Raw genomic sequence first — 15,048 nt, 5'->3', positions numbered from 1 at the left:
CCGTCCTAGGAAAGTTTTCACAAAAGTCAGCAGGACTTGATGGAGCTTGTGCATAGAGCACAGCTCCTGGACAAAGAGCACAGCCCGGGCTCAGAGGGAGACAACAGTCTGCGGTCTTCCTGCAAGTGTAAGTGGACAGCACACTTTTTTTTAAAAGTTCTCATAGTAATCCCTACTCTCTTTGAGCGGACATCTCCCTGACAAGGAACACCTCTGGTGGTACGTCTTGCTTCTTGGTCTGTGATATGGTGGACAGAGGACTTCACTGCAAGGACTGCAGGCAGGAACTCAGGCAAGTCACATGGCACCTCTGAACTCCGTTCCCTCCAGCGGTGAGGTAGGGGTTAACACTTTCTGGGGTTATTGTGAGGAATTAACGAGATAATGGAAAGGAAGACACGTTGCAGAGAATCTATGAGAGGGGCCATTGTTATTATTCTCATTGTTTCAGCTTCTTTTTTTTTAGGTTTATTTAATCAGAGAGAGAATGAGTACAAGTAGGGGAAAGGCAAAGAGAAAGCGAATCCCAAGCAGTCTCCACACCAACAGCATGGAGCCCAATAAGCAGCTGGAACCCACAAACCACGAGATCATGACCTGAGCCAAAGCTGGATGCTTAACTGACTGAGCCACCCAGGCGCCCCAATGTTCCAGCTCATTCTCGTCAGATATTCTTGTCAGGGACACAGCTCTCTCATGAGGAGCCTGCCATAGCTAAGATGCTTCCCCCGTGTCCCACACATTTTCACAAAGCCTTCTTCTTCAGTCTTAGGTACAGAAGCAGTATAGTATAAAAACTTACACACTTTGGAGTCAGGCTGCCTACCAGCTGTCTTATCTAGGGGCCTCAATTTCCTCATCTGTAAAATGGGATAATGACAGTACCTACCACATAGGGCTATGAGGATTAAATAAGTTAAAAGTATAAGGTACTTAGTACATTTCCTGCTATTATGGTGATGATCATCATGACCAAGTTCCTGTTCTGCCCTCCCTCCCTCACCCCCAGGCCCAACTCCTGCCTTCCTCTTGGCCCTGGGCTCCCCTAGTGAAGGTCACACTTACCGACTCATTGGCCTGTAGTGTCTGTGTGGCTTTGACAGCCGCTGCCCTCCGGCTTCGCTCTCGCCCCTCTTCCTGCTCTCCCTTCTCCTGGATCTCTGGCACCTCCTCCTCCCCCTCCTTCCTGGTTTCCTTTACTTCTCTCTTGGGCTCCAGCCTCTCTTCACTTGGAGACTCTCTTCTGGGAAGAGGCATCCTTGGGAACTTCTGGGAAGTCTATGGGGGACGAGAATGAAGGCGGTGAGCCTAGAGCTCCAATGACACGGCCATACTGCACCGACTCTGGCCCAGCCAGGTGTCCCCAGGCCCTGCTCATCCTGCTTGCCTGGCCTGGTCCGGCACAGCCTCCTGCGCTATACAATTCTATATCCTCCTCCAGCTAGTCAGCCTGGGAAAGAAGAGGGAGTCTTGAGCCCCGAAAGCCCTCAGGAAGAGACTGAGCACTTGAGATTGAGCTAGGGGTAGGAAGGGAGCGTGCCAGTCCAAGAGATGCAGCCTTTGGCAAGGTGGTCTGGTGGATTCTAAACTATCCTTGTAATGCTTCTGGTAACCCCACCCACTTCCCATCTGCAAAATGGGGACCAGACCACTCCCTGTCTTAATGTAGCATGTCAGCAAATATGGAGTGATAACCCCAACATGATGTTAGATGGGTATGTGGACACAGAATTAAATAGGACTCTCTTGTCAATCCTGACTATCTCAAGGACAAAGTTTTGAGTTGGGGCTTAATGTGTTTTTTATACTTCTCCAGACTTACTACTTTTTAAAGAATTTTTAAAAAACTTCTGCTTGTCTCTATTTAAATGCTTCTCTAATACTTTTTTCCTTCAATTCAGATTTTAATTTTTTTTTATATTTATTTTTGAGAGATAGAGAGAATGCAAGCAGGGGAGGGGCAGAGAGAGAGGGAAACACAGAATCCAAAGCTGTGAGCTGTCAGCACAGAAACTGACGCGGTGCTCAAACTCAGGAACCATGAGATCATGACCTGAGCTGAAATTGGATGCTTAACTGACTGAGCCATCCAGGTGCCCCTTAAAGATTTTATTTTTAAGTAATCTCTACATTGAATGTGGGGCTCGAACTCATGATCTCAAGATCGAGTTGCACACTCCCCAGAATAAGCCCCCAGACTTAATTAAACAAAGGTCACGTCTGAAACTCAGAACCCTGACAGGTAACAGTATCTACCTGGAATTTAATAACATTGATTTTCATATATATTTATTTTTACTAGTACCTTCTACAGCAACAAAACTGGTAGTCTATTTATGATTGTGATATAACATCTCCCTTCTAGTGAAAACTGAGTTGATTTAAAGAAAAATATGAAGTAGTAGCACAAGTGGTGTGTGGACATCATAGAAACAGTAGCGGCGACATGCAGTAGGAGGCAGAGATAACATATTCAGATGGCTGTACAAGAATGCCTCAAGCTCGGGCAATGGTGTTAGAGGTCCGCTGTGAGGGGACAGTGGGTCCGTGCTGATGCAGATTGTGGGGAAATTCCCCAAGGTTCTGCAGCAACACAAGGTATTATTACCATGACACTGAGAGTCAGGGAGGAGGACCTAAAGGTCTAGGTCCAGTGCCCAGGACATCAGTTCCTTGGGGCTGTCAGGGACAACGCCTTCCTCTCTTTACCCTCCAGGGACTTCCAGGGAGCTTGGCCTCAGGCTCTCAACTCAGCCCTTGGCCCCACACACAGTCAGGGCTCTAAGCCGCCGAGGCCAGGAGGGGAGTCACCTTAATATCCACTTCAACCTCTTCCTGGGCCGACTTCTCGTCGCTTGTATCCACATCCCCGAAGGTTAGCGTCCCATTGCGGCCAATTTTCACCTGCTTCTTGTAGGTGTAGTAGAACTCCACGCACTGGGCCACGGTCTTGGTCTGGATCTGGTTTGAAGCCAAAACTGAGGTCAGAGTTCCTGGTTCAGCTCACCTGCCTGGGGATACTCCTTTCCCGTGTTCCCTCCTTAACCCACCCCAAATGCTAAACCCAAGAAACCTAAGGAATACGAGCATTTCTCCAATGCCTGCTCTGAACAAACTGCTGACTAATTCAATTAACCAATGCTTCAGCACTCTTAGGATGAAAGAAGAAAAAAGCTAAAAAGGACAACATAGAGCCATTGGGGAGATCTGAGTAGGGATTGCATATTAGAGAATATTGTTATCAGTTTGAATTTCTTGGGTATGATAATTATATAATGGTTTTCCAAGAGTATATCCCTGTTTTTAAGAGATATTTGGATCAAGTCTGTAACATACCTTAAAATTTTTTTCTTAAGAGAGAGCATTTGTGGGAGAGAGGGGTAAAAGGGCAGAGAAAGAGAGAGAGGGTGAAAGAGAATCTTAAGAAGGCTCCATGCTCAGTGCAGAGCATAACATGGGTCTCAATCCACCAAGACTCTGGGATTGTGACCTGAACCGAAATCAAGAGTTTGATGTTTGGAGCACCTGGGTGGCTCAATGGGTTAAGCATTCAACTCTTGGTTTTGGCTCAGGTCACGATCTCACAGTTCATGGATCTGAGCCACCCCCACCCCTCCACCGCATCACGGTCTACACTGGCAATGAAGAGTCTGCTTGGGATTTTCTCTCTCTCTGCCCTTTCCCTGCTCTTGCTCTCTCAAAATAAATAAATAAACGTTAAAAAGAAAAAAGACTTAGATGCTCAACCGAGTCACCTAGGCATCCCTTGTAACACACTTTTAGTGACTAGTTCAGAGAGATGAAATAAGTGTGCATATAAATTTAAGTATAGACAGAGAAAGAAGGAAGGCAAGGGCGACAAATGTTAACAATTGGTAAATCTAAACAAGGAATGCGTTGATGTTTACTTTCTTTCCATTTTTCTGTAAGTTTCAAATTTTTCAAAATAAACAGTTAAGGGTAAAAAGGTCTGGACACCATCCCCACTCAGAGCCAGCCCAGACCTGGCAACACAGATGCCCTTGATCAATCGGGCAACACTGTCATTCCCCCCGAGGAACAGCAACAAACAAGTGAGGATATAGGAAAGTTAAACTGTCCTGTATCAGAGAGGAACTCAAGGGGGACTAACAAGAAAGCTCTGGAAAACCTGAAAAGGAAGCAGAAGGCCCAGTCTCACTCCTAACTCTGCCACTAAATGACTGGGTGACCTCAGGCAAGTCTCTTTACTGGTGAGAGGACTTCCAAGGGCCTCCCAAGATCTGAAATCCATCTGGCTACTGGGTTTAGTTTCCAGACTGGTTTCCCACGCACCGAAGCTCTTTGCTCTGACTCTGCCCTTTCTCCCCCAGGATCCCAGACTGCTCAGCCAACCGCGGGGCTGCAGAGGCAGCTGGGAAGTCCTGTCTACGAGCCCAAGGGGTCAGTGGGTTCTCTGTGCCTGAGGAGGAAACAGATATGCTCTGTCTCACAGGAATGGCCAAGTCACAGATTTACTAATTAGATCCTGTTTATACTTTTGTTATCAATTCTCTCTGATCATCTGTGTGACTAACAGTCTGCTCTTTTCATTAAGGCGTTAGGGGCACCGCAGTGAATTTCACAGGCATGTACTTCGCAGAAATATTGCCCAATCAGGGAATGGAATGTTACTGAAACCCAACAAATGATTGTCCTCACAACAGGGCCCTTGTAGAAGGAATTCATCCGCACTCTGCCCAGTCCCCAGAGCTGTCCTGGCACAATCTACAATTCCAGGAGGAAAGAGCACATTCTTGGAAACCCTTATTCCCTCAGTGGTCCACACAGCTGAGATTTTATGAGACAGGGCTGCTGGAAAGATGCAAGTCCTTGGATTAGCAAAGCAGTCTTCTCCCAGAAGAACATGGGGAAAGGCAAGATAAATCCAATCCAGAAAAGTCAGCTTGGCCTCCTCTCCTTGGTCAGCTGAGTTCACTGGAAGGAAGCCTTGGGTCTGACAGGAAGTAGGCAGCGGCCCCCAACCCTGGTCAGTTATACAGTCACTTGCTGGCTCTCAGCTCCCGCCATCTTAGGGTGACCTCTCCTCTACACACTAACAGTGGCTTTTGAAGTACTCCAGCCCCCTGGGGAATAGCTCACCTCCACCTGCAGCCTTCCTTCTCTTCCTGTTCTCCCTCAGGCAAGCCACTCCCTAAAGTCTGACACCACTGGGTCTGCCCACTCAGGCCTCCTGCTGAGACCCCCCCCCCCCAGCAGGGCCATAGGCCATACTACCCTAACATGAGGGAGGAAGGCGTGGAACCAAGGAGAGGAAAGGCCCTATCTTTCCCCCTTGTTTTGTTTAGAAAATTCTCTCTGATAATACTTAGTGGCATTAACGGGACTGCTGTTTCAGAGAGCCTGCAGGGCCACCACCAGCAGAGGGAGCCCCAAATCACACAGCCCGCCCTTCTGACTGCCTCTTGACCCTAAAACAGAGCCCCGGCTCACCAGCTGCTGCACCAGGAAGAAATCCTTCTTATAGATGGCAATGCCCTTGTTGAACAGCTTCCTCTCAGCCATCTTCCACTGGTCAGAGCCTATGGGGCAAAGAGAGAACCAGGGTAGTGAGGTGGAGAGGGCTGGGAGCGACCAGCAGAAAAGTGTGCGGTCACTGGCTCCACATCCTGCTTCGACCACTTACTTGCCTCTGCGCCTCACTCTCCTCACTTGAGAACTGGGACCCAGTCATACGGCCACCTCTCCAGTTGTGGTGCGGACTCAAGGAGCTAATGCACATGGGACCCTTGGTGCTCTGCCTGACACACGCCAGACGTACCACTCAACAGGGATCAGTGGCTGCTGTGATTATGCCATTTGGTCACTGTCCCTTTTAAAGCACAGTGCCCAGGATGGGACATGGCACTCAAGGCATTGTCTAAGTTCCAGACACCTGATGCCAATTTGGATGGCACTCCCTAGATTCCTGTCCCTTGCCCCTTGCCGTGGACTTTTGTGCCTGCACAGGCTCCCATCTGCCCACACCTTTCTCTCTGCCCCTTAAGGGCACGGGAAGCCCTTTGAGAACTCCCCCATTTTTGGTGTCAGTTCTTTCACTCTGGCTCGTGGCTTATCTGTCCCCCACCTCCTCACCCCGACCAGGGCTGTGACTCAGTGCCACACGGGGCCCCACTGATGCCAGAGACCCCTTGAGGCTCCAGGTCCCAGGCTCACCTGTGTAGTGATAAGTTGCCAGTGGGTGGTTATGAGGCCGCAGGGGCTTCTTCAGTAGCAGCTTATTCAGCGTTTCCTGACGGGGAAGTGAGGAAAAGCTCAGGGCCCTGGAGAGGTCTCATGGTAGGCTGAGCATCCCTAGGCACCAGGCAAAATTCAGAAGGCCTCTGCAGCCCTCTGAGGAGTAAGGTGGGCATTTAGTTTTGCCCCTGCGTAACTGCTGAGGGGCAAGATGGCGACCGTGGAGGGTGGAGCTGCTCAGGAACCAGGACAAGGGCCTCTTAAGAGAGAATATGTGGCCTCCAGGGCAGACAGCCACAGGTGGAGAAAGCCCTCAGTGACAGAGCCTTTCTGAGGGTAGGGACTCACTGACTCAGAATCAGGGACTAGGGTAGACAAGAGGACCTTGTGCGGGAAAGTCGGGGGTTTGGAAGTAGGATTGCATTAGGTGGGGCCCCCCAACCCCCAGCCTGGTCAGACCCCCCTGCCTGCCTCCAGTTAGCATGCCAGCAGCCCTGGCTCTTGGGTGGCAGACATGGATCCAGGCCGGCCTCCCTCAGGGTCCCTCCCTCCGCCAGGGCCACTGTCTCACCAGGATGTCTCCCCTGGACTCATGCAGACAGTGCAGGGCCAGCTCCTGGTTGGTGCCAGCTCCAGGGAAAATACTGGAGCAGGCAGCCGTCAACAGGTCTTCCACTGGAGCAAGCGTGGGAAGGGAGGAGGAGAAATCACGTTCAGGGCCCAGCCCAGCCACCTGCCCAGCAACCCACCTTCCCTTGCTGGTGCAGGCCTCCCTCACCTTGCCTCTGCTTCTCCCGACTGCTCTCTAGGTCCTCCCACGGCTGCCACACCAAGTCGGCCTTGTGGGGGTCTGCAGCTGCCAGAGCACGATCCCGTATGGAGGGGATTTCTGCTTGGAACCGGGAGCCCACGTTGATCCGTCTGCAGGGGTGGAAAGGGCAGGGAGTGAGGCCTCACCTCGTGGGCACGGGAGGTCTTCCTCTCTGGGAAGATGCGGGGTCATCCGCAGAAGCTGAGTGTCAAGGAATCTGGCTTCCATGAGGACAGCCTGGCAAAGGGGACCCAGTACTGCCAGAAAGACAAGCCCCAGAGTCTGGAAAGGGGAGATGCTCCAGGTTGACAGATAGGGAAAGAGTCTCTTGGACTGCCCTACCAATTCTCCTCAGAGGCAAATTCAAACCGAGCTGGTCCTTTCCTTTAGGGAGGGGACAGTAAAGCCCAGAGCCAACTGCAGAATCTCAGAGGCCTGTTCAGCCCTCGGTGGGTCCCGCACAACCCTCCTCTTCCTCACAGGGCCTGCGTGTACTGGACCCCGTAGGCCACCCTCATGCCATGGGCCAGAGGAAGGGCTGCACTTACGGCTCGATGCTCACTGGGGTGGCCTCCCCCATCACAGAGAGGACAGGTGGGGTGACTTCAGCACTATCTACGGGACAAAAGACACGTTGGTGAACGGCACCCTCCTCCCTTCAGCAAGCCGCCCTCCTCCCCGCCCCCACCCTACGTGGCTGCTGTTTGCACAAGAGCCATGACAGTGACTCACAGAGACTCATACTTGGAAATCAGGCACACTGAATCCTGGCTCCTCAGCCTGCAACTGTGACGACTAACTGTGACTTTGCCAAGCACGTGGGTGCTTCTGTTTTCACACCTGCTGCAAGGGGCTATTACTACCTACCTCCTAGGGTTAATGTGAGGACTGAATGAAATCATGCACAAAGCCTCACCCTCAACAAATATTAGCTATTTATTGCTACTACTACTACTACTACTACCACCACCACCACCACCACCAGCACTGCCACCCAAAGCTGGGTCCCTGCCCCAGGAGCTTCATACTGTGGAATTAACTCCAACATTAAACTATGCTTGCTCTAGTAAAGAAGCTGAAACTTGGCACGCTAGCAAGGTGGTGAAGAGGATCCCTGTTTATATCTCCTCACTTCCATGGTGGATTCTCTGCCTCAGTTTCTCCTGAACTAATCTTAGTGCCCCACGCGGAGACACTCCCTTGCTCCAAAAACAAAATCTTTGCTGACTCCCCCTACCCACCTACCGACCCACCCCCACCCCACCCCCTGCCTTTGCAGCTTGCAATAAAAGCTGAACTCCTCCGCTCAGCTCACGCATGCAGCTCCCCTTCCATCTATGCCTCCCACCACCCCCCTGCTTGGACCCTGGATCCTGGCTGACTGCTTACTCACGGCTCCTCACTCTTCCTGTTCCTCGCTTCCTGCACGGTCCTACCTCCAGGCCTTTGCACCACTCATCTCCTTTGCCGAGTAGGCCCTCCCCACCTCCTTCCTCGTTCAAGCTCTCAGCTCTAGCCCCACCCTCTCCTGAAGGCTTTCTCACCACCCCAGGCTAGTACGCTCCGCAGGCTTGAGCTTAGGGTCTCCCTCACTCACGGGCCGCTGATCCCATCTTGCCCAGAACCTCTGCTTTTCTGTCTCCCAGGTTTCCGTGTTAACTCCCTAATGACCCTGTACTCTCTTTAGAACAGACCACGCTGTCCCATACACTACTGGAGCCTTCACAGGGCCCAGTTCAATGCTTTACGCCCAAATACTCGATAGATGCTCATGGATGGACAGGCCTCTCTTTGCTGCCATCTACAGCGATTTCCTCCGGCTCGGCCCCAGGTAGAAGAGAAGCTTGGTAGGAAGGTGGGAGGGTGGAAGGTCAGCCCGCCCAGGGTGAGCCATTTCTCACCCACAGACACCAGGGTGCACCAGAGAGCTAGGCCAAGGAAGGTCAGGGTCAAAGGTTAATCTAGTGATGGTGAGGCCTCACCCTCATTCTACCTCTGGTAGTGTTTACTCCCACTTAATCCTCCACCACACTACCAGATAAGATTATCCCATTTTTTTTTCAGAGGAAATGGATCTTTTTGTAGAGTGAGCCACATTTTTTAACAATTCACCCAGGCCAGCCAAAATGTCAGCTCTTGGCCAAAACAACTGTTTAAGAGCCCCAGAAAGCAGGATCTACCACATAATATTAAGAGCAAACGTGATGCTCCAGGCATGGTGTTTTAAGTGCTTTATGTTTGTTAATGCATCTGAACCTCACCACAACACCCTAAGTTGACTATTGGGTTGAACCATAGGAAACGGCTATTTGTGGATCAAAAAATCGATTCCAATTGGCAATTTCACCAACAACCAAGTACTACTAATATCCTCAATTAAATACTGAAGAAACTGAAGCCCAGAGAGTTTAAATGACTTGCACAAGGAACGTAACAGTAAATTGTAGAATTGGGATTTGAACCCAAGCAGTTGGGATGATACCTCCTTCCCTGACCCCTGCCTGTTCTTGAACCAGACAACCACCTTTTTTTCTCTCTCAAAGAAGAGAGAGTGGAGCCCCTTTTCCCAGTGTTCCAGCCCAATTGCCAGCAGCCTCGTTCCTGCCCACTGCCCTCCCTCCCCACCCTCCCTGCCCCCATGGCCCCTAGGGTGGGTCACTCACTAGACCGGAGCAGGGTGCGATGGGCACTCTTTGGCGTGATGGGAGGAGGGGCTGGGATGCTGCTGGTTGACATGATGGCATTGAAATAGAGGCCGGAGCCTTCTCGCACAGGGCTGAGGATGGGGGGAGGGGTGTAGGGGGGCAGCTCAAAACTCCTCTCAGAGGGATGGTCAGCCAGGCGGACAGGAGAGCGCAGGTGACTCTGGTATGGGGTGATGTTGGAGTAGACGGGAGGGGCAATGAAAGTGCCCGCCTTGGTGGGAATGATCAGGGGCTCAGGCCGAGGCCGCTGCTTTGGTTTCCGCACTGAAGGTTCCCCTTCCAACTTGACATTCATGTCCTCAGCCTGGAGAAGGAAATAGAATGAAAATAGCTCAGCTTTTTATGTGCTGGGGAAACTTAAGTCCTGACCACTGCTGGTCAGTCTCACCTTTGGAACCTGGTCTGCCCACTACACCCACCAGCGCAAGCCCGAGACTGGGAACAGGTCCAAAACACTTGAGGTCTCCGCTAGGGCAGAGGTCAGCAAACTGTTTCTGTTAAGGACCAGGTAATAAACGCAGGCTTTGTGGGCTGCACCCAGTCTCTGTTACATATTCTTCTTCTTCCCCTCTTCCCCACTCTTTTTAAATAATCCTCTTAAATGTTAAAAATATAAAATGTAAAATCCATTCTTAGGTTGGATACGGCCATGGGCCTAGGTCCCAACACCTAATGTGAAGTGTGCTACTGGGCAGGAAACTGTAGCAGTTAAGGGCCCAGGCTCTGCAGCTGGATTGTTTAGAATGGGACCTGCCTCCTTTACTTACCACTTAAACTTCTTAATTTCTCTGTTCATCATCATTTTTTTTAAACATTTTTTATTTATTTTTTAAAGACAGAGAGAGACAGCATGAGCAGGGGAGAGTCAGAGACAGAGGGAGACACAGAATCCGAAGCAGGCTCCAGGCTCTGAGCTGTCAGCACAGAGCCTGATGCGGGGCTCAAACCCATGAACGGTAAGATCATGACCTGAGCCGAAGCCGGAAGCTGGACGCTTAACCGACTGAGCCACCCAGGCGCCCCTGTTCATCATCATTTTTAACATGGGAATAGTAAGCACCTACCAAATGGATTAACTATGAAGACTAAATGAATTAATATGTGGAAATCACTTAGAACAGTAACTGACATGTAGTAATTACTCAATAAATACTGGCTGCTATCAAGCTCTGTATTAGATGGAGGTCCCTACTAGGTGCTGGGTGATGGCCAGGCATGGGACCACAAAAGGAAGAAGACAGTCCTGTTCTCACAAAACTTTTTCTCAAAGTATTAGTCCTACAATAACAGACCAGCCTACTTACACCGTCAAAGGTTAGCCCTCCTAGCTCACACTTCTCCCTCCTTGGTACGCCTCAGCCTCATGGGGCTCCACGTAGAATAGAGGGCAGAGCTGTAAGAGAACAGAGGCCTTTCCCTGCTCCATCCCTATCCTCTCAAAAGAAAATGGAACCCTAGACGGTGAGCAACATCCAGATCATTTCCCTGGGTGCAGAGTTGGCCAACAGGTGAGGTTGGCCACATGGACTAAGTAGACCTGGGAAGAGTAGGCTTTCTCCCCTCCCGTGTCCGGCTCCCACAACACCTTTCAGCAGAGGCCACTGACTCTCCATGAGGTCTTGGCCATGTCCTTTACCCATTTGTGCCCTCTTTCCTTTTCTATAGACTAGGAAGAAATGAAATGTTTCATCTTTACTCCCTCATGGGAACAAGATGATTGCCCAGAAGAAAATCCAGTGGAGCCAACGGCCCCCAAACTTGCTAGACAAGAAATATAGTATGAACTCAGTTAGCTGTAATTGTAATTTTGTAATAAGGGAATGGAATTAAACTATTTTGAATATTTGATAATATTTTTTGTATTGATTTTTTTAGATGTGATACTAATATTGAGGTTATGTTGAAGGAAGGAAGGAGGGAAGGAAGGAAAGAAAGAAGGAAGGAAAGAAGGAAGGAAAAAAGGAATAAAAGAACCTTATGTATAATGTACTTCAGATACAAACCAAAATATTTTTTAATTTAATTATATGATGTTTGGGATTTGCTTCAAAAAAAAAACCACAGTGGCAAGGAAAAGTAGGGATGCAAATAAAAAAAGATTAGCTGTATTTTGAAAACCATTGAAGTTGGGTGATGGCTAAATACTGAGGTACATCTTACCTTTCTCTATGCTTTTGTGCAAGATTAAAATATCTATAATACAAGAAAAAATAAATAACTAAATAAACAAGTAACTGAAAAAAAAAATAATAAACCTCCTCTTAAGCCTGGTCTAGTGAAAGTACTAACAGGTGGGCACAGAGGAGATCCAAATTTCTGGGCTACCTCGGTCATTTCTTGGCCAAATGAATATAGGTAAGTCTCTTGTCTTTTTTGGATCTATTTCCTCATCTTTGAACATTTTTTATTTATTTTTGAGAAACAGAGAGAGACAGCACGAGCAGGGGAGGGTCAGAGAGAGAGACACACACACAGAATCCAAAGCAGGATCCACGCTCTGAGCTAGCTGTTAGCACAGAGACCAACGTGGGGCTTGAACCCACGAACCGTGAGATCATGACCTGAGCCAAAGCCGGAAGCCTGACGCTTAACCAACTGAGCCACCCAGGCACCCCTATTTCCTCATCTTTGAAATGGGTATGTTGAGCTGTGTAGTTGTTTAGGCTCCTTTCTGCCATCCTCAGGATAAACTGAGGCCTCTAGTCTCCAACCTCTATCACAACCAGAGAATAAGACCTCAGAGAGTAGAGACTGTGCTGCTCATGATAATCTTAAAGCTCCCCTTTCTGTTACAGAGGACGGGCTCACAGGCTAACTCTCCAGCTGAGAATAACTAGAAAATGCAGGCTCAATATAAAAATCACATTTTTTAAGGTATCAGAGAGCAAATAAGTTGGCAAAGACTTGAAGAGCCAAGATACAGGAAAAGAAAGTGAAAAAGGTGAGCCCAGTATTTGGAGTTGTACTTTCCCTAGAAGTGGGTGCATTACTGGATGAGGTAAGTGGGGAGCTGAGCAACTAAATGGAGTTTAGGGCTTGCCAAGGAAGGAAAGCCTGACAAACCCCCAGGCTTTGGATTGGGACTCCAAAGGGCTATCTCCTCACAATAAAGGTGAATCAGAAATAGACTAGTCCAGGGGCGCCTGGGTGGCTCAGTCGGTTAAGCGTCTGACTTCGGCTCAGATCATGATCTGATCGTGATCAGTTCGTGGGTTCGGGTCCAGCGTCAGGCTCTGTGTTGACAGCTCAGAGCCTGGAGCCTGCTTCAGATTCTGTGTCTCCCTCTCTCTCTGACCCTCCCCAGCTCACGCTATCTCTTGCTGTCTCTCAAAAACAAAAAATAAATAAATTAAAAATTAAAAACCATTAAAAAAAAAAGACTAGTCCACATGTGAAATAATGCCCAACTTAAAATAATCTCATTTCAAGGGTTCCTGGGTGGCTCAGTCGGTTAAGTGTCTGGCTTCGGCTCAGGTCATGATCTCACGGTTCATGGGTTCTGAGCTGACAGCTCAGAGCCTGGAGCCTGCTTCAGATTCTGTATCTCCCTCTCTCTCTGACCCTCCCCTGTTCACGATGTCTCTGTCTCTCAAAAAAAAAAATTACCTCAACAATTTTTCATATATGTCTGACATGCAATTAAAACTCACCAGATATACAACAGAACAAAATGTGACTTAAAAACAAGAACTAACATAACAGAAAGAGACCCATGGGCATCCCATTAGTGGAGTTATCAGACATAAACTTTAAGAAAACTATACCTTAAATTATGCAATGAAATAAAAGGTTGAAAATTTCATCGAAGAATTAGAAACTCTAAAACTGAACCAAATAGAAATTCAGAAACTGAAAAACATAACTAAAAATAAGAACTCAGTGAGTGGGTTTAACAACATATTAGATACAGCTAAAGAGAGAATGGGAACACTCTCTCTTATAGTCCAGACTAAGAGAAAAATGGAAAATACAGAAAAGTACATGACAGACAAAATAGGGGATACGGTGCAAAACTCTTATAATTGTGCAACTAGAGTCCCAGAAGGAGAGAAGAGAGAAAATGGGAGAGAAGAAATATTTAAGAAGGACTACAAACTCTAAACAGGATAAATACAAAGAAAACCAATAGGTATAACAGCAAAAACTGGTGAAAACCAATGACCAAAAAAAAAAGTTTAAAAGCAACAGTATTAAAAAACAGCTTAACCTGGCTGGTTCAGTCAGGGTTAAGCATCCAACTAACTTCGGTTCAGGTCATGATCTCACAGTTGGTGAGTTCAAGCCCTGCATCAGGCTCTGTGCTCACAGCTCAGAGCCTGAACCCTGCTTTGGATTCTGTGTCTCCCTCTGCCTCTGCCCCTCCCCAACTTCCACTCTGTCTCTCAAAAATAAATAAACGTTAAAAAACTTAAAAAAAAAGACAGCTTACATTCAAAGAAGCAACAATATGGCTAGTGGTGATTTCCCAACACCATAACTACAATGGAAGTCTGAACTCTGTAGAATGATACATCCTTTTAGTGCTAAGAGAAAATAACTCCCAACACAGAATTCTCTACCCAGCTTCAAAAATGAAGAAACAAAAACATGTCCAGACAACCAAAGACTAATAAATTTCATCATTAGCAGACTCACACTAAAGGAAAAACTAAGGAATATTCCTCAGGCAGCACATAAATGATCTGAGAAGCTTGGAGAGATAAGAAGAAATGAAAAACAACAAATACATATGGTAAGTCTTTCAGGCTAAAATGAACAACAACTGAACAAATAATGACAATAATGTCATCACTGAGTAATGTACAGAATTGCTGAATCACTAGATTGTACACCTAAAACTAATATAATACTGTTTGCTAACTACATTGGGATTAAAATTTCAAACTTAACAAAAATAACGATGCTATACCATCCTAGTGATGTTAAAATATTCAGAGAATGAAAATACATGTTAATAATTCTGTAAGTTAGAGATTCGTGGAAAATGGAGTTAAAGTGTTGTAAAAACTCCGCATTGTTCTGGAAAAGGTAAAATATTAATTTATATTAGATTTCAATAAGCCAAGAACGCAAATTTTACTCTCTCGTAGCTCTTCTCAACCAGAGAATTAAGCCCTAATGTCACAAAGTTTCGCCGTATGTAATGATTTAACCTCTTGCCTGTGCGTCTAGAAGGGCCCGAGCTACGGGCCGTCCTCCAGTGAGCTGAGAAACTAGTCACTCAAATCCCTTTTTGTGGGGCTTCATTCCCTCCTATTAATCCAGGTAAGAAAGGCTGCTTGGGTAATTACTAAAAGAGTAATAATTAAGCAAATA

General features: G+C 47.8%; 1 protein-coding gene across 6 annotated transcripts in view; it reads right to left on the bottom strand.

Moving 5' to 3' along the window:
- ELMSAN1 (ELM2 and Myb/SANT domain containing 1) overlaps positions 1 to 15,048 on the bottom strand; it is a 42,889-nt gene that overhangs the window by 5,089 nt on the left and 22,752 nt on the right. For 5 of the 6 annotated variants that reach the window (XM_029950396.1, XM_029950395.1, XM_029950394.1 and 2 more), the window contains 8 exons: positions 9,691 to 10,036; positions 7,576 to 7,642; positions 6,995 to 7,137; positions 6,788 to 6,891; positions 6,196 to 6,271; positions 5,473 to 5,561; positions 2,812 to 2,961; positions 1,066 to 1,278 (listed from right to left, as the gene is read on the bottom strand). In XM_029950396.1, coding sequence (XP_029806256.1) covers positions 1,066 to 1,278; positions 2,812 to 2,961; positions 5,473 to 5,561; positions 6,196 to 6,271; positions 6,788 to 6,891; positions 6,995 to 7,137; positions 7,576 to 7,642; positions 9,691 to 10,036 — 1,188 coding nt within the window. The remainder of the gene's footprint in view (positions 1 to 1,065; positions 1,279 to 2,811; positions 2,962 to 5,472; positions 5,562 to 6,195; positions 6,272 to 6,787; positions 6,892 to 6,994; positions 7,138 to 7,575; positions 7,643 to 9,690; positions 10,037 to 15,048) is intronic. The other variant, XM_029950399.1, reaches the window with a different exon arrangement.

The sequence above is a fragment of the Suricata suricatta genome, chromosome 9 (assembly GCF_006229205.1).
Source record: "Suricata suricatta isolate VVHF042 chromosome 9, meerkat_22Aug2017_6uvM2_HiC, whole genome shotgun sequence".
Classification (NCBI taxonomy): Eukaryota; Metazoa; Chordata; class Mammalia; order Carnivora; family Herpestidae; genus Suricata; species Suricata suricatta.
This window is presented reverse-complemented; position numbering and strand designations above follow the sequence as displayed.